General features: G+C 46.3%; 2 protein-coding genes across 3 annotated transcripts in view; one reads left to right on the forward strand and one right to left on the reverse strand.

Moving 5' to 3' along the window:
- Positions 1-3,394: 3,394 nt before the first annotated feature.
- mettl14 (methyltransferase 14, N6-adenosine-methyltransferase non-catalytic subunit) lies at positions 3,395-11,965 on the reverse strand (the record flags this gene model as incomplete). 2 transcript variants are annotated; one of them, XM_079729284.1, is made up of 11 exons in its annotated part: positions 11,791-11,965; positions 10,639-10,727; positions 10,466-10,556; positions 10,105-10,182; positions 9,740-9,827; positions 9,551-9,641; positions 9,120-9,261; positions 8,752-8,844; positions 4,997-5,113; positions 4,512-4,722; positions 3,395-3,711 (listed from the first exon to the last, which is right to left on the reverse strand). In XM_079729284.1, the coding sequence occupies exons 1-11, from the start codon at positions 11,866-11,868 to the stop codon at positions 3,395-3,397; spliced, it is 1,395 nt and encodes a 464-aa protein (XP_079585410.1). In that variant the 5' UTR covers positions 11,869-11,965. The 2 variants fall into 2 exon arrangements, with proteins under 2 accessions (XP_079585410.1, XP_079585411.1); XM_079729285.1 differs by lacking the exon at positions 11,791-11,965 and adding an exon at positions 10,898-11,088.
- The window catches only part of prss12 (serine protease 12), a 25,946-nt gene continuing 17,438 nt past the window's right edge, over positions 11,217-19,724 (forward strand). Inside the window, exons 1-8 of the mRNA XM_079729283.1 lie at positions 11,217-11,240; positions 11,804-12,380; positions 13,210-13,348; positions 16,192-16,364; positions 16,689-16,833; positions 17,800-17,978; positions 18,369-18,510; positions 18,795-19,048. Coding sequence (XP_079585409.1) covers positions 12,023-12,380; positions 13,210-13,348; positions 16,192-16,364; positions 16,689-16,833; positions 17,800-17,978; positions 18,369-18,510; positions 18,795-19,048 — 1,390 coding nt within the window. The 5' untranslated portion in view covers positions 11,217-11,240; positions 11,804-12,022. The remainder of the gene's footprint in view (positions 11,241-11,803; positions 12,381-13,209; positions 13,349-16,191; positions 16,365-16,688; positions 16,834-17,799; positions 17,979-18,368; positions 18,511-18,794; positions 19,049-19,724) is intronic.

Raw genomic sequence — 19,724 nt, forward strand, 5'->3', positions numbered from 1 at the left:
GTGCCTGGTAATCATTTACTAACAGTGTTCATAAGACATTTATAGATTATTTAATAGGGTTTAGGTTAACCCTAAATCGCACAAAGTGGCGAAGGGTTATTACTTCCATTTCGCAGTTTGCTCATGTCCTTCCACTTGGTAAGTAAGCGTACTCTCAGCGGTCAGCTGGGGAAGGTGACCTTTAAAGGAGAACGTGTCATTTTTAGCCTTTTGTTCAAACCTAATGCCGCTGACCTGGCTCTATAACACTTAACTAGTTCAGACTCAAGGTCAGATATGTGTTTAACTCACAGACTATAATTAACGTGCTTGCAACCTGGAAAGTAATGGGCAGGGGAAGTTAATGGCCCCCTGACCTGTATTTAAGCCAACACAAGTGGTCTTTATATATATATATACATATTTAGATATGTCGATTTACACATATAATTATGACTCTCATTGTAATAATTAAATTAGCCTAGACAATAACAGAAGGCTTGATAACATTAAATTAGTTGAATTATAATTAATTTGATGATTAAATTAACTTGTATTATTGCCTTTTATGTGGGATATCAATATAGCAATCTTTTTGATTTCATCCAATTCATCTTCATTATGCATCTGATATTTTAATACTGTATAGCTAAGGATAGAGGCTTATAATGATTTAAGGACTCAATACGAATACGACAGCTAAGTGGTGACCGGTACAACCAAGCAAGACAGGATTTAATGAATTTTAACGAATATAAGGCATTTTTAGTGTCCTAATGATCTATCTCACTATCTCCTTCTTCTCTCTGGTTTCACCTCCACTGTGTCAACAGCCAAATCTGCCTTCTACCGGACCAAAATTAACTCCTCCGCCTCAAACCCCAGGAAACTGTTTTCCTTGTTCTCTTCCCTCCTCAACCCTCCCTCCCCTCCTCCTCCTTCCTGCCTCACTGCTGATGACTTTGTTACCTACTTTACCCAGAAAGTAAAGGACATTAGCTCCTCTTTTATCACTGCCACCATCCTCCCTCCCCCGACCCCCACCTCTGTCTTTACCCAATTCATCCCTCTCACCTCAGACGAGGTCAACAGAATTATAACATCTAACCATGCCACCACCTGCCCCCTTGACACTATCCCTTCCTCCCTCCTCCAGGCTGTGTCAAACGACATCCTGCCATTTCTAACCGCACTTATTAACTCCTCCCTCACTTCTGGCATTGTTCCAACGTCTTTCAAGACTGCCAGAATAAAGCCTCTCCTCAAAAAACCAACGCTTGATACCACTGACATCCAGAATTACAGACCGGTATCTCTTCTTTCATTCCTCTCTAAAACATTGGAACGTGCCGTCGCTAACCAACTGTCCTCCTATCTCTCATCTAGCAACCTGCTTGACCCTCACCAGTCAGGCTTCAAAAAAGCACACTCCACTGAGACGGCTCTCCTCGCGGTGACTGAGTCCCTCCGGGCGGCCAGAGCCTCGTCCCTCTCATCGGTTCTTGACTTGTCTGCAGCATTTGACACTGTGAACCACCAGATCCTCCTCGCCACTCTCGCCGAGCTTGGCATAGCTGAATCTGCCCTTTCCTGGTTCACGTCCTACCTGATGAATCGCACTTATCAGGTAACATGGAATGGCTCCTTGTCCAAACCTTGCACGCTTGATACAGGTGTCCCTCAAGGCTCGGTGCTGGGGCCTCTTCTGTTCTCCCTCTACACCAGATCTCTGGGCTCTGTAATTACATCCCACGGCTTTTCCTATAACTGTTATGCTGACGACACTCAGCTATTTCTCTCCTTTCCCTCATCTGACAAAGCCCTGATTGCAACACGCATATCTGAATGTCTGGCAGAAGTCAGCACCTGGACAACTGCCCATCACCTGAGGCTTAACCTCAACAAGACTGAGCTCCTCCTAATACCAGGGAAAGATTGCCCACACATGGACTTACTGGTCACTGTTGAGAACATCACTGTATCTCCTTCTCCAACTGCCAAAAACCTTGGTGTAGTGTTGGACAATCAGTTGTGCTGCACCGCAAACATCACTGCGGTGGCCCGGTCCTGCAGATTTGCACTTTACAACATCCGCAGGATCCGGCCCTTCCTCACAAGGGAAGCAGCTCAGCTTCTAGTCCAATCACTGGTCATCTCCCGCCTCGACTACTGCAACTCGCTCCTGGCTGGACTCCCTGCCTCTGCGATTAAACCCTTGCAGCGCATCCAGAATGCGGCAGCGCGCCTCGTGTTCAACCTACCAAAGTTCTCACATGTAACCCCCCTCTTCCGAGACCTCCACTGGCTCCCTGTAATAGCTTGCATCAGATTCAAGATGATGGTACTGGCATACAAGGCAGTCGATGGAACTGCCCCTGCCTACCTCCAAGCATTAGTAAAGCCACACACCCCAGCTCGATCCCTCCGCTCAACTACCTCAGCTGGACGTCTGGTACCGCCATCGCTAAGAGCAAGCAAAGGTCGATCAGCAAAGTCACAACTTTTCTGTTTTGGGACCTCAGTGGTGGAACGAGCTCCCTACCGATGTCAGGACCGCAGAGTCGCTCACCAGCTTCCGCAAAAGACTCACCTGTTCAGAGTTCATCTCGACTCTGCATAGAAACCAATGCACAGCCACCATTGAATGTTGTACGTCCTGGCACTTGTACATTGCACTTATTTAAGGTACTTAATTGTGTAGCATCTACAGTAGCTGCTATCGCTGCTTTACACGGGGAATGGGTTAGCCTAGCGATTGTAATACTTGCACTTGGTTCTATGAACGTCTTTACTGTACCGACAGCGATATATTGTTTCACTTCTTATGACAAATGCACTTATTGTAAGTCGCTTTGGATAAAAGCGTCTGCTAAATGCCCTAAATGTAAAATGTAAATGTAGTACATTTTTTCTTGTTCCTCTCCTCTCTAGTCTCAACAGTTTCATGATTAATCCAAGGCCGACCACTTTGACTCGACGCATACGTCTGACCCAAAGTAGAATAAAGCGTACCACTTTCTAAAATGATTATACTTCTTGAAGATTTTTGCTTTTATTAAAACTGCGTCACTTTAACTAACTATATTGGCAGCAGTCAAAATATGCATCACACTGCCCATTAGTGCTGTAAATGAACACTACAGCTTTACTCATATGTTTAACCACAAACCAGAATACAATATAATAAGAGATTGAAACACAAATGTGTGCAGAAAAATAAGGAATTGTGAATTTATTCATAAGTGATCACATAAAAACATTGTGTTTGTTTGTGTATAAACATACATAAAAAAGAAAAATTAACTTGCACAGAATGACCCATGTAAAAAGAAAAAAAAAAAAAAGAAAGAAAAAAGAATTACATGTTAATAACAGTCCGTAGGAAAACCACACAACGCTAAACGATGCCAGGGCCCTAACGAGGTGGGAAGCCCCGGTGTGGCCCCCCCCGGCCCCTGAACCCCCCTCCTCCTCCCCTGTCTCCCCGGAAGTTGGGTCTGTTCCTCTCCCGGCCCCTGTCCCCGCCGCGCCCTGCGTTGGGCCCCCCGCGGCCCCCCCTCGGGGCCCCTCCTCCTCGGTCCGATTTGAGCTTGGCCTGCGGAGACTTGGGCCGCAGCCGCTCGATGTCCTCTGTGCAGCCCGACAGGTGCATGTTGGGCACGGCGAAGTGAGACGCGTACGCCTCGGCGTTGAAGTTACTGTTGGTCAGTGTCGGCCCCACAGTCAGCCAGCCTGGGGGGGGGGGGGGGGGGGGAAGCAAGAGAAAGACACGGGAGGGAGACGAAGATAGAGATAGAGATGGTAGGGGGAAGTAGAGAGGGATGGAGATGGAAGGGAGTAGCAGGGTAAGAGCGCCCTTGAGAACACTGTATCTGTACGTCACCGCCACACAATCAGCCCTAGTCGTCAACATGTTTTTTTTGGATTCAATGTTTACTGCTGCAATTACGCTGTCACGGTTTTGACAGACTTGCCATAGGCAACAATAGCGGGCACAAAGGGAGTGGCTAGTATTCTACCCTGGTGAATTTAACCCAGGAACACCCTGTTGCAGTGCATAAAAGGACACATGCAAACCAAGAGTGTTTTTTTCCCTCTGCCCACCCCGTCACCTATTGACTGTAGAAGACACACAGGGTATTCCTCAGTGCTATTTCAATAGTTCGGAGACAAGCCGACTAGTAGCCTCAGGGGCCAGGGCATGGCTCCATGTAAACTCTTTTGTTTTCAACCTTGAACGACCGATGGCATGCGCATCCAAATTCCTGCCTCGCCCGTACACACCCTGTCGTAGCTTCTAGACTAAAGCTGTGCGGACAGCAGCCGACCAATCACGTCCAAGAGGCCCTTGAAAGTCGCTCAATTGGATTCATTGCATCCTATTGGATGAGAGCCCTCAGCGATGCCTAGGTTGTGGTGCCAACATTGCTCAGGACCCTCATACCCTTTGATTTATACTCATTGAACTAAACACTGAACAAGACCTCAAATCTAATCTCCCGAAACGCTGGGGTCCTCTGTAGTGCTCTCACCAGGCCTAATGGTTGAGTCCCTGCCGAACAGGTGGAGCCTTCGTCGGCCCAGGCAGAAGTGCTCGATGATGTGGAAGATCTCCACGGGCTTCTCCACGTTGCCCATCTCCGGCTCCTCTGTGATGATCAGGTCGATGTCCACGTTGGCGTGGATGAAGTCCCCGTCGGTGCTGCGTCGGACCGTGCCTTTGATCCCCATCAGACAGTGTTCCTGGAGATGGGACGAATGTTCTTACAAGTGAGGCCCACTGTTGCTCTGATCCTTTGGGGCGGCCAAAAGCGAATGACTGAATGACTGATTGAACCAGTTGTGGCGTAAAATATTAAGTAACAATCAATGTACTAACTAATACCTATTGCCTTGCAGTATGAGCATTATCACGTGTTCATCACATCAAAAGGCTTAACTCCATACAGTCAATCATTGTTATGGCGGACTGAATAAGCCAACAGTGTTGAGGTACGGCGATGGCGCTTCCTGGTACCTTGGTCCTTTGGAACACAGCCTTGGGGTCTAGGGTCTTGGTCTTGCCAGGGTTGTTCTTGTTGGTCTTGATCCAGCAGATATCCTCACATCGTCTGAAGCCCCACTTCCTCAAACACTGTGGGGCGACGAAGACGTACACATTCCGGGATAAGAAACACCACCGAATCATTACGAGCCCCGGGGCTAGGGGTGTAAGCAAAGAAAATGCACTACATAGTAGGGCTGGTAAATTAATATTCGAATTTCGGATATTCCTCGAATATGGGAAAAATATGTATATTCGAACGTGAAAATGAATATTTGAATAATTTCCAAAATATATATTTTATTGCTCAGGGCAGCGCGCGCATTGATTCTCCTCCGTTGTGTCCCATGGTGCGTCGCTTACTGGCCTGCGTGTAGCTGCAGTCACGTGTCACAACAAGGTAGCATGGACTGCGCTCCACCACCTCCACCTCCCCACCTCACTGTAGACACCGATAAATGTATGAAAATGTATGAAACATAAACCAGCGAGCCCGAAAAACAAACCGGGGAAATGGAATCCGGTGAAGTCAAGAACTCCACCACGGACAAAGTGATTGTTAAGCCAGATAATTTAAGAAGTACTGTTTGGCGCTTTTTTGGATTCTGGTCAGTTGGAGGTAAAGTTGTCGACAAATCCAAGGCTGTTTGCAAGTTATGCGATGCGGAACTGGCATATCACTCGACTACCACAAATTTTAGGATGCATTTAATAGTTGTTCACCCGACCGAATGGAACAAAGTTGGTGAAGACGAAGCAGACGGCCCGCTTCCCAAACAACCCAAGCTAACAGCGTTTTACAGCCCGACCACTTCTCTTCCCGCTGCAAAACAAGAGGCCATCACTAAAAAGTTAACAGAGTTCAATTGCAAAGACATGCGGCCAATCAGTATAGTTGACGGCGTAGGTTTTCAGAAATTTATCCACGAAATAAATCCACGCTATCAAGTCCCTTCCCGTGGAACTGTTAATAATAGGATTGTTAAACTGTATGATGCCACCGCCAGTACAGTGAAAATTACAATCAAGGACAAAGCCGTAGCGTTGACCACAGACGGATGGACTTCCCTTGCCAATGATGCATTTGTCACCGTGACTGCCCATATTATCACAGAGAATTGGGAGATGAAGGACTATGTGCTTAAAACGAGAGAGCTCAGAGAAAGTCATACAGCGGAGAACGTATCGAAGTCTATTATGGATGGTTTGCAGGAGTTTGGCGTGCAGCTGGAGTCGGTCGTTGCCGTGACAACGGATAATGCAGCTAACTATGTGAACGCAGTTGAGAGGCACATGAAGACCATGAACGTGCCGTGTTTCGCACATACTATTAACCTAGCTGTCCGAAAGGGGCTAGGGGTGAGATCTATAGAGAACAGTGTTGCCAGATGGAAACGTACTGCTGCCTACTTCAACCATTCAACCACCGCCAGTTACCTCCTGGAAGAAAAGCAGAAGCAGTTGCAAATGCTGAAAAGGGACAAACTGATCAACGACTGCGCGACAAGATGGAACAGTACATACGACATGATTTGTCGGGCTCTGGAGCAACAAGCACCAGTGGCTGCTGTCATCTTTGACAAAAAGCTGTCCAACCTTGAGCTGTCCACGAGTGAATGGATTCAGCTGGAAAAGGTGAGCTATATTAATTCATTTATTTAATTTATATGTAATTACTAAATATGTGCCAAGTTGAAGTTTATGGCAAAGGCAATAGGCACAGCTCTTCATGGATTTTCTTTTTTTATTCATTTGTCCTACTGCAGGTAAAGGACATTCTCAGGCCATTCAAAGTCTCTACAGTGGCTTTATCCACCGATAAATACCCGACAGCGTCAGCTGTTCTCCCAATGAAGCACGTTCTTCTGTCTCATCTGAGACAGGAGACAGACGGCAACACTGCAGCTCTGAAAGAAATGAAGGCAAAGATAACGGCTGATCTAAATAAGCGCTACCCAGAAGACGGTGACGTCTTCATGTTTCTGAACACAGCCAGTTATCTTGACCCTCGCTTCCACTGCCTGGGTCATTTAGATCATGGAAGGCAACATGAAGTCCATGCTAAAGTGCTTGCCGAGATTACAGCTATAGCAGCGGCAGAGAAGTCAGGAGAAGGGTCAGAATTGCCCGCCCCACCAGAAGCCCCCTGCAAAAGTTCCCTTTCTGCAATGGGTGATCTATTTTCCCAAGTCTACCCGCAGCAGACAAGAGCTGCTGAATACGATCTGCATGGGGAGCTAGTCATCTACGAAAGAGAGCCACAGCTGCCTCCCGACGCAGACCCTCTCCTGTGGTGGAAAACTACAGGCAGTGCGAGGTACCCGCACATCGCACAGGTTGCGAAAAAATACCTCACGGTACCCGGCACATCTGTACGATCAGAGCGCGTCTTTTCCTCAGCCGGCAACATTGTCAATAAAAAACGCTCAGCACTCGCCGCTGAACAAGTAGACCACCATTTTTGGCGAACAATCTGTAGGCCTAGTCCACCAGTCGTGTTTTGAGTTAATTTGTGGCCTGCTTGTTTCTTTCAGTTGTGGTTGATTTTATTTAACTTGTGAAAAATGACATTGGCTAAAATATTATTTCATTTAGTAGGCAACTATGTCGGCATAGCCTATTACACGCCAGCCTAATAACTGTGAAAGGTGTTCTGTTTTTGCAATTGTTTGTTTTGCAATTTGCATAAATGAACAGTATGTCAAATACTTTCATTGACTGTTTACAATTGGCTGCTGGCCTACTTAATGTTCGTTTATGTTCTACAGGCTAATATTCATTTCTGTAACTGTGAGCTGTGGGCCAATTCAACCTCCTGTTCAGTGGTTCAACTCTAAAAGATGGCTAAGTAAGAGTGTACAGTTTTGCACTAATTGCACTGAAGTTGCACTAAATGTAACATGTTGAACATGACGCTTGGATTTTGTCTGAAGACAGAAAATAAATCAGCGTTTGACTACCACTGGTCGTTTTTCTTGACATTTAGCGGTGTGCACGCCCTCTGTTGGATATAATGGGGTACTGTTACAATAACAAGTCCTATTCTCCGCGGGGAAAAATTAATTAATTAATTAATAATAATATTCGAATATATTCGATATTCGGACCATTTTTTAAGACCAATATTCGAATTTAATTTCTGGGGAATGTTACCAGCCCTACTACATAGCAGAAGCATTACAAAGGGAGCCGATGCTACCCGGGCCTCATCCATTGGCCTGGACACCGCAGTGGGGGACGACACAGGCTCCATCACAGCCCGTCAGCGGGTTGTCATGGTATCAGGCTGTCACAGGACGGTTGACGGTGTTGAGTGTTTCTCACTACTAAGAAGTATTGGGAGATCATGTGGGTTCATCATGAGGCCTCACTTAAAAGCCTAATTTCTGATCGAGAAATCTGCCCATCAGAATGTGTTAAATGTAGGGCTGGATGCCATCAGCACATTCCGCCACTCTGGAGAAAATGCATGTCATTAACAGAGCTATTGTTTTCAACAAGACATTCCATCCATGCAGAGGCATTAGTCATAATGCATTTTAGTGAAAGTATGTGTTATTTTGATCAATCATAATAATAAGCGTTGCATACTCATTATAATGCATTACTTGTACTTCTGTATGATGTACGCTCATCATAATACTTCTGGTGTACTTCTGTGTGTTGTATGCTCATCCTACACCCTGGTGTACTTCTGTGTGTCTCATCATAAATCAGAGCTAGCGTACCATCCTGCCGAGGTCCAAGCCTTCTCCAGAACCGCACCAGAGGAAGACGAAGGAGCGCAGGGCAGATATCTCCTCAATCTCCAGCTTCATTATCTTCACATGCAAGGCAGACAGCGGGAGAGAGAGGAAAAGGAGGAGGAGAGATGTGAGGCGCGATCTACTAAACCTCTTTTTCTGGGGCAAATCTGCATTTTCGTAACGTCAGATATTGTCTACATCAACTTTACTTTGTCTATGTATTCACAAACCACAGTCTACAAGCATTAACACTGTATGTTGCGCTAGTAGCGCTGTGTGATGCCCTGAACAACCTGGAACCCACTCAGAAGTAGACAGAACTGACTGGCGGAAGAACAACCCAAACGTACGTCATCCCAGTTCCAAAAGCGCTCTGTGTGGCTGATGCCCGACTCCCTGTAGTACTCCTCCAAGGGGGGCTCCAGCAGGATCACGTCAAACTTACACTTCAGGTCTCGCAGGTCGAAGTGCTCCGGGTCCGCCTGTAGGTACCTGAACAGACACAGAGGCTCCCGGGCTTAAATGCCATTATATCACTACTGAAATAAGACCTTTGTTTAGCGAACACAGGAGAAAATGCTATGTTTTTGCCAGTCTCCCCAAAACGTCTCGGACGCATGTAATGGTCTTTTCGTGAAGCCGAAGTGCCTGTTGGCAAGCCTAAGGGTGAGGTGTGAGGTGTGTTTGTGGAAGTGTGGCGCTGGTATGGTAAGCCAAACACAATATGTGAATTTAAACACATTAACTACACAACGTCTATACGCAGATTGTAAATACGTACATGGGGGGAGTGTTGGTGGTGGAGATGAGTTCATCCTTCAGTCTGATAAGCTCTCGCAGTTTTGGATACTCCTCAAATCGGTCAGCCAGACCTGAATATCGCAGAGAGAGATTAAAAGACAAACCCACACACACACACACACACGTGGAAGTAGATACAAAACACAACCATGCAGGAACGTAGACATACCAACATCTCTGATGAAGTTCTGTGGCCGATGGCCGGTATCCACAAAGTGCTGGCAATAGTCATTGTGTGGGTTAAGACTCTGTGTACCCTAAAATGAAACAAATGACATCATGATTCACTTTGTTGTCACAGGAAATTCGCACACTTCAGGTCAGGTACAAAAGATCAGGAGGACTCACTCATCTTATCCCACAACCACTAGACTCTGTGTGTGTGTGTGTTTGTGTGTTTCAAACCCAGTACATATAGGCAGGGCGCTGACTACTACATTATGTCCCTGCTGCTCATCTCTGTTGGTTCATTTACTATCTTGATGTATGGTTTAGGGGTTAAAGCACGAGCAGAGAGAGAATCAGCTTCCTAACCTTCAGGAAAGTACTTGAGTCCTTGTAGACCTCCTCGTATGGGTTGTTTTCTTCTGGCGGCTGCAACTCCACCTCTTCCTAGAGTAATGCAGTTTGACAACACTTCAGATACGTGCTATACAGCTGAGCATAGTATATCTGAAGTACAAACTGATGATAGCTCACTGAAGAGTAAGACACAAACCAATCCCAAATGAGAGATGTAGATGTATTTTAGATGATAAACTGGGCAATTTAATAAACAGAATTATTTAGCCCTCATAATATGCACACAGCACAAATATAATTTTAAACAACACATCGGGGGCAATGCACACTAACGTATACACTTGTATCTTTGGATGTGGATGATTCAAGTCACCTTGATGACTATGTCGATGTCTTCTTCTGTGTCATCTCCCTCCCCTGTGGCTTTGCGTTTGGAAGGTGGGACCGATGTGTCCAGGGATGCCCTACAAACCAGGAATCAACATCTAAGGACGCAATAATGGACAAATAACAGCCATGTGATTCGATGATTAAAAGGCATCTCACCGTGAAATCTCTCGGGTCTCCTCGATCTCCTTCAATTCATCTTTACTGTTCAGCACAGCGCCAATACTATCAGCGCTTTCAGCTCCCAGCTGTACGGAGATGTTATGTTTAGTATGTTATTGATTGTGCAAGACACCTACTCGTTATCCGGTAGCATACAGTAAATAGTGTACCTCTGGCGACAAAATAATCGGCGGCTGTCTCAATGGTATGCGAGTAACACAATGAGGAAGGCGGGAGTGTTTGTTATCAACGTTACCTGTTGAGCCAAAAGCTGTCGCCTAAGCTTCTGCTTTTTGCGTATCTCTTGCAATCGACTGTTCATTTCTTAAGCACTGCAGCTTTGCATCAGCCGCTTTTGTGTTTAAAATGATGGGACAAATAATGTGGTTCAAAAATGCTAATCAAAGTAACAGGACTGTGGCTATAAACAGAAGCTAAAGCGGACACAATGATGACAAACTGTTATCCGGCGCGTCTATGTTGCGTCATGACGCTCCTCCAATGGTAAAACGCTAACATGTCTTTGTTCCCGACCACCACCGGGGGCGCTTTTTCCTCCTGATACAGTAGGCATGTGCTGGGAGGAATTCTCTAACCAGGTATGTGCTCCTGATGCGATGGAAATGTAATATTTTGTAGGGCTTTATAGGCCTACTAGTGGTATAGAATAGGCATACTAGTGATAATTGTATACCTACTAGTGCTATACAATTGTTTCATACATTCTATGCATCTATACAAAGATAGATGCATAGATATATAGGTCCGCATCCACAATTTGTGGATGCGGACCTATATATCTATGCATCTATATTTGTATTTATCTATTATTGTATCTCTCTCTTTCTCTCTCTCTCTCTCTCTCTCTCTCTCTCTCTCTCTCTCTCTCTCTCTCTCTCTCTCTCTCTCTATATATATATATATATATATATATATATATATATATATATATATATATATATATCTACATCTATTCTGTCTATCTAGTCTGTTTTTACTGAATATATGCTACATATCTCATGAATTCAACGAGGAACCCATTTAACTAGGCTTACAAAATCGATGGGAAAGGCTTTGAAAACGTCAACCACCCATTCGTTCCTCAGTTCAGTGAGTTACAAATTGGATTTTGATTAGAGACCGACTCACATCCAAACTCCAGGTCCCAAGGGAAGCGCTCCGCCTGCCTACTTTCCCCGGGCCCTCCTGCAGTACAGGGGGGCCCATTGATCCGCGTCTCCGTGTCTCCGGCGCTCAGCCTGCAGCGCTCGATCCATCCCACACACCACAACACGAGCAGCAGGACCGGGGAAGCCCTTCTTTGGAGCGGGGAGCGTTTTCCAACCAATATTTATCCTACATATATAATTAAAGAACACTCATGAACATGTCATCGAGAAGTGGAAACATGGAGTTGACGTCCGTAACTATCGCGTTTGCACTTTTGGCCATGAACGGTCGCGTTTTTAGCAACGGCCATTCGTTTATCCCGCCGTTCACCGACTGCGTCCAAAGCCGCGGTGGGAAAGAGGGATACTACCAAGGGGCGATAGATGTCACCGAGTCCGGTTCTCGGTGCATGAACTGGAGTCAAGTGGCGGGATTTAAGGATCGGTACCAGGGTAAAGGGGTCGGGGATCACAACCACTGCCGGAACCCCGACGGTCGGATCCGACCCTGGTGCTTTTTCAACAACACCAGGGGCAGAGTGGACTGGGGCTATTGCGACTGTAAACAAGGTAAGCGTGCACACCTCAGTGCGTGTTATTTTTGTCCCTCCGATGCAGATAATAATGATGGCGACTTTCAAGCCGATCTTGCCAGGCCAAATAGTTTGAAGACGTGAAACCTCACGACTGCCCCTTATGCGTCAGTCGTGTTTCAGGTTTGCGCGAGGGCATGACAAGCCCAAACAGGCGCATTTCTGGCCGGGCTGTTGAGCACTAAGATATTTGCCTCGGGCTCCTACACCTTGTTTGCCAATGAGTCAACACATGACAATAGGCATTGGTAAAGGTCAAACATTAGGGAAGTTGTGTATAACAAAAGAGAATAACAACTTGGTTGTGAATCATACAATCTCGACCTCAATGGACAAATAACTGCCTCTCAATCAATCTCTTTTGTCACAAGTCCCTATTCAGTTTATTTTTATCAATAGGCTAGTGATTGATTAAATAGGTCAATCTATATAGATTGATCAATACTGTTAAATCAATATGGATTCATCTGGTTAATCAATCTGGATTTCATCAGGCACCCTGAGCCCGCATCCTCATATGATCTTCTTCCAGAAAATATGTAGTTGCACTTTGTTTTTCTCAAAAGGTCTATTTGAGATGTTTTAGCCCTTTCTGATTGCCCTTATCGCTGCTTTGTTATGCAATAAGACTAGGATAGAAAAGTTTGTCTGTCACATCAGAAAATCCACAAAGAAGATAAATTATAAAATAATACTTCATGAATCCCATATTGGAAATGCAGGGAATACAGAGACTCACAGACACATTTACCAGCCTCAATGTGGTTCATGAAGACCTAGTCACCCTCCTTTATTTCTCTCCCCAGGATCAGTGCGTCTGCTGGGGGGACGCTCCAAGTTGGACGGCCGGGTGGAGGTCTACCTGGGGGGGGTCTGGGGGTCCATTTGCAGCAAGGACTGGGCTGATGAAGACGCTGCCGTGGTCTGCCGACAGCTGGGCAAGGGGTGAGGAAGAGCAGCGCATGTAAACACGCACATGGACACGCACACAGACAGACCCCTCAGATATAGGTACTGGACCACAGACACGTTCACTCTCTCTCAGACGCCCACACGCACATGCACATATTCACACGTTCACTCAATCACTTACTCACTCACTCTCTCACTCTCACAATCACGCATGCAGTCACTCTTAGACATTCTTAGGGGACTCACTCACTCACTCACTCACTCACTCACTCACTCACTCACTCACTCACTCACTCACTCACTCACTCACACACACATACTCACACACATATACACACAAACACACGCACAATTGCACGCACACACGTTCAATAACAAATGAACGCAGACATTCTTGGCCATTTTCTCTTGCTCTCATGCTAATTCAAACTCGTTTAAAAACACTCAGGATGCACATATTGTCAACAGCAGCACATATAATTAACCACACGTGAAACAAACACAGAAACAAGTCCTTACAAGTCCCTTAATGGCGTGTTGGAGAGAATCTGAAAATACATTATGTACACAATGTTAAGTTTATACAGTGAAGTAAACTAGATACACTTGTGGGGCACGCCTCCAGTGATGATAATTAAAGTATGCGTCATGTTTTGAAAACTATTTCTGTCCCTTGACTCCTTTGTCTTTATTATCGCATGCACACTAGGTCTTTCCCCTTTTCGTTTACGTTCCTCCTCTTGTCCTTCTCTCACCTCACAAGCTCTCATTGTATTTTACTTTAGGGTGACCCCTGCATTCCAACCTCTGTGTCTCCATGAGCTCTCTAAAGCCGCTCGGAGCGGCCCATTTATTTACCTTTTACACACACACACCCGCTCACTCACCCCTTCTCAAACTCACTCTCACACACACTGCTTGGTGGAAGTCTACCTGGAGAGGTGTGTGTGTGTGTGTGTGTGTGTGTGTGTGGGGGGGGGGGGGTCTAGCGGTCCATTTGCATCCAGGACTGGGCTGATGAAGATGCTGCCGTAGATCTGCATGTAAACACACACATTGGCACTCACACAGACCGACACCTCAGACATAGTCACTGGACCATAGACACACACGTTCACTCAATCTCACACACACACACTCCCTCACTCACTCACTCACTCACCCACTCACTCACTCACTCACTCACTCACTCACTCACTCACTCACTCACTCACTCACTCACTCACTCACTCACATACACACCTTCACACACAGGCATACTCACTCACTTACACACAAACAGATATATTCACACACTCACAAACACTCACCTACTCATTCACACACACACACCCACACTTACCCATTCACCCACTCACTCACTCACTCACTCACTCACTCACTCACTCACACATACACACAACACGCACCCTTGCACACACACAAGCTCAATAACAAATTAACGCAGAAATTCTTGGGCGTTTTCTCTTGCTCTCACACACACACTAGTTGCACATATTGTCAACAGCAGCACATATAATTAACCACACGTGAAACAAACACAGAAACAAGTCCTTACAAGTCCTTTAAGGGTGTGTTGGAGATAATCAGAAAATACATTATGTACACAATGTTAAGTTCATACAGTACAGTAAACTAGATACACTTGTGGGGCACGCCTCCAGTGATGATAATTAAATGATGCGTCATGTTTTGTCAACTATTTCTGTCTCTTGTCTCATTTGTCTTTATTATCATATGCATGCTAGCTCTTTCCCCTTTTCCTTTACGTTCCTCCTCGGGTTCTTGTCCTTCTCTCCCCTCACAAGCACTCATTGTATTTTACTTTAGGGTGACCCCTGCATTCCAACCTCGGTGTCTCCATGAGCTCTCTAAAGCCGCTCAGTGCAGCCCAGATATTTACCTTCCACACACACACACGCACACACAACCACTCTCAAACTCGATCTCACACGCGCACACACTCACTTAAGCGCTCTCAAACTCAAACACGCACACACTCACTCGACCGCTCTAAATCTCACTCTCGCAGAAGCACACACTCACTCACCCGCTCTCAAACTCACTCTCACATACGCACACACTCACTCAACCGCTCTGAAACCCACCCTCACACCCACAAACACACACACACACATACACACACACATGCCCGTGTATAAACACAGAGACCCACAGAGACACACAGACATACACACACACACACACACACATACACACACACACGTTGGTGGCATGCGTTGAGGTCATTCTTACCGTAAAGCAGAGGTGCCTTATCCCTAGGGTGGGGTGTGGGAGGAGGAAGGGGTGGTGTTGAGGTGGTCCCTGCACTAATGATACGTTAGGGGGATAGGTTAGGGGGATAGGTTCGGAGATATGTGACACAGATTCCAACACTGGTACGTACGTACATGTTCTGGGGCCCACATAGTCACGTAACCTTTCAGTGAAAGCGCACACCAGAATGGCGACATAATGGAATGAAACACTTAATTGGTTATAACTACTACTGAAGTCATATCCGTTCAATCACTGGAGCTGAACGTGTCTGGAATGACAGTCGAAATGTCCCAGAAGCACTTTAAAACGAATGTAAGATCATCGTTAAACATGGATCATTGAACTATGTCGCCTTTGTGATGTATCAAACATGCATGTTTGGCCTGTATTTAAATCATTATACTAACAGTCCATAACAACTTGGACCTGGGTCGACCTAAGGGTCGACCCAGGTCCAAGCTGTTATGTTCTGTATCATTTCCTTAGTTCTTCCACTCTGGTGCCCCTCCTAGAATAGACCGAGGGGGCCCTTAACCCCCTAAAGACCAACATCCTGGAAATCAAACCTGCTGGTAATTTCAGGGGGGTGTTCCCAGGTTCACAGGTCAGGCGCGGACCACACCCCTCTCTCTTTTGGGCGTGGCCAGACTCCACTGGGGGGCAGTCCACTGCCAGGGGGCTGAGCCAGACCTGCTGCAGTGCCCCCGGACCACCTGGAACGGAGGGGAGTGTCCCATGGTCGCAGCTGTCACCTGCAGCCAACAACAAGGTCCGCTGTTTGTCTGTCTGTCTTCCGTCTGTCAAATCGACCTGTATGTCCCTACCGGTCCATGAATCTGTTGACCTGTCTGTCTGTCAGCCTTACTCTGCGTCTTTCCTCTAGCTGTGTGGCTACCTGTCTTTCCCCATTTGTCTGTCAGTCTGTCAGCAACATCTGTCGGTTTGTCCTCATTGTTCTCTCTCTCTGTTAATATCTTTAATTTCCCTTCACTACATTGCACTTGTTGTACACCTGTTACACTTACCCCATGGCTAATACATGCTTTTGTGTGTGTGTGTGCGTGTGTGCGTGCGTGTGTGCGTGCGTGTACAGTGGTGGTCCCGGTGCGACTGGAGGGGGGTGTCTCTGGGTCGGAGGGCAGGGTGGAGGTCTTCCACGGGGGCCAGTGGGGGTCCGTGTGTGACGACCAGTGGGACGACAGCGACGCAGAGGTGGTCTGCCGACAGCTGGGGCTGAGGTTCATACCAACACGCACACGCACATGCACACGCACACACCCAGATCCCTTTGTAGTTGTGGTCATTCCTGTGCAAGGTGCCACTATGACCATCTTTCATGAACACAAACCAAAGTACTAGAGGAATTTATATACAATGGGAAGTCTCGCTTTCATTATTCGCTCTATTTCTCTCTCTCTTTCTTCTCTCTCTTTCGCTCCCTCTTTTGCTCTTTCCCCTTTGTGTATCTTTCTCTGTCTTCTCTAACTATCTACCAAAGTATGTTAAGTATTCTTTCCATTTGGAGGCACAGGCAGAGAAGGCACAGTAGGCATGACATCTGGGCTCAGACCCTGAATCAGCCTCATTGTTCCAGGGACGTTTTAGTGCCTCAGTTATTCATACAACGCTGACCCAGGCTCCTGACACACTATTGTGTGTTTGTGTATGTGTGTGTGTGTGTGTGCGTGTAAGTTCCTTCTTGAGGAAGTATTTATTTGTATGTTTTGGTTTGCTTCCGTAATACAAATTGAATGTGACACCCTCACCTGCAGTTGGTGAATTATCGTAGATGTATTTTCCAATGAATGAATGAACAAAGTTTTCATATTTTCAAAAATAATGCCAAAATTGAAATCTGGTTGCATGCAGAGGTATATTGGTGTTTAAAAAAAAAGATGTAATTGATACGTTTTAAATTCAGATTTAAATCAACTTTATTAGATGATTGATGTTATGTGATGTGCAAGCCTATACAACACACAAGATGCTATCGAGTCACACAGCTAGGCCTGCTATTATTTTTTATTATATATTATATATTATTATACTCGCAATTAAATATCAGTACTTTTATCACTTCAAGTCGTTGAAGACAGCTTCCTGTGATCCTTGTCTGCCCCCTGGTGGCTGGTGAGCCTCACAGGTGGGGAGTCGCCGCAGCCTCGCCTAACATCTTCTTCTTGTCTCACCTGTTCTCTGAGCAGTGGCATCCCCAGGGCCTGGGGCCAGGCGCGTTTCGGCGAGGGGTCGGGTCGCGTGTGGCTGGATGAAGTGCACTGTACTGGGAATGAGCTGTCTCTGGAGCAGTGCCCCAAAGCATCCTGGGGCGACCATGACTGCCTGCATTCAGAAGACGCTGGCGTTTCCTGTCACACACTCACAGGTGATGACCCATACACTAATCCCTGTGACACCTGTGACAAATATTACACAAGGATGGATTAGTGCCTGTTAACGCCACTCACACAGTGACACATACAAGCCAGCTGTTACACGTAATCTACAAGTTAGCGGTAACACAACGCCTACAAGCTCGCTGTAACACATAGCCTATAAACTAGATGTAACACAGAACATACAAAGAAGGGGTAACACGTAGACCACGAGTTAGCGGTTACATGCGGACAATAAACCACCAGTAACACAAAAATGCTAGTAACACGTACATGCTAGCAGTAATAAATGCAGTCATGTTTGTATGTGTTCATAACCTGGTGACCCGATTGCTTATTTTGTACGTTACATCTATTCTACCTCTTTGTATTCCCTTCAGATGGTACAGTTAGGCTAGCCGGGGGAACAGAGAGCCACGAGGGGCGTTTGGAGATCTTCTACCGCGGCCAATGGGGAACAGTGTGCGATGATGGCTGGACAGACTCTAACACACTGGTGGTGTGTCGACAGCTAGGCTACAGGTAATGTCGCTGAAATCATGAAATGCATCTCAACACATACGTTGCTCTAAGGTTGACCCGTGGAAACTTTTATCCAAAGAGACATTTATCGTGTACGATTTTACATCTTTCATAAGGATGTTACAGGCAGACACAACCAGCCATGGACAGACAGGGAATTGAGCCCCTGACCCTGGCATTTTCAATGTCTTAGAAATTTCAAGCGTCAAATGCCCCTGAAATGTCTTTTCAGTGCACTACCAGTTCAGCCGGCGATCTTAGATGTACATTTATGTACCCTTCAGGTCCGGTACGAGGGTGTTCTCTGAGGAGGAGGGGGAGGAGACTCCAGGGACCCGGTTCGGCTGGGGCTCAGGACCCATCCTGCTGGACGATGTGAGCTGCACGGGGAAGGAGCCCGGCCTGGAGCTGTGCCAGAGGAGGGAGTGGACCCTCCACGACTGTACCCACTACGAGGACGTCAGCGTGGCCTGCGGCCCGCAGCGGCCCGGGACGCAGCGGCCCGGGACGCAGCGCCCCGGACCGGACCCACATACAAGTAGGCCCACCACAGAATCTGTGGTAGAGAGCGAGAGACTGTGTGTGTCTGTGTTAGAATGAGAGAAAGAGAATATGTTTGTGTACGTGTGTGTGTTTGTGTACATGTGCAGACTTTGAGTCTGCCTTGTGTGAATGTGGCTTTTCAGTGTGTGATTGATTTCAGTGTTTGTGTGTGTGTGATAACTGTCTATCTTTGAGTGTTTCTGTGTCCCTCTGTTCTCTTCACAATCATTTTTTGTTAATGTTGTTCTTGGAAGAGAAGGTGGGACACTTTGAAGGCTTTGAAGTCTGTGTTCTATTCACATGGTTTGTACGGAATGTGCATACCTGTTTAAGTTTGCGTGCGTTTTTGAGTGTGTGTGTGTGTGTGTGTGTGTGTGTGTGTGTGTGTGTGTGTGTATTAACAGAATGTGTGTGGTTTGTATGTATGTATGTATGTGCGGTGTGTGTGTGTGGGTTTGTGGGTTTCGACGTAAGACACACCAAGTCAGACAAACCAAGTCGGAGGTAATTCCAGCTTACCGCAAACTCACGTGTACAGAGGCTTGCATGTGTCAATATTTGCACACCACACTCACTCAAACTATTAAGTCAGAAGAATAAGAAAGAATTGTACAGATTTAATCCAGTTTAAGCTACTGATTGTTCTCAGCCTCACCTCCACTTGCTTCATC

Source organism: Pollachius pollachius (genome assembly GCF_949987615.1).
Source record: "Pollachius pollachius genome assembly, chromosome: 2".
In the NCBI taxonomy this organism is placed as follows: domain Eukaryota; kingdom Metazoa; phylum Chordata; class Actinopteri; order Gadiformes; family Gadidae; genus Pollachius; species Pollachius pollachius.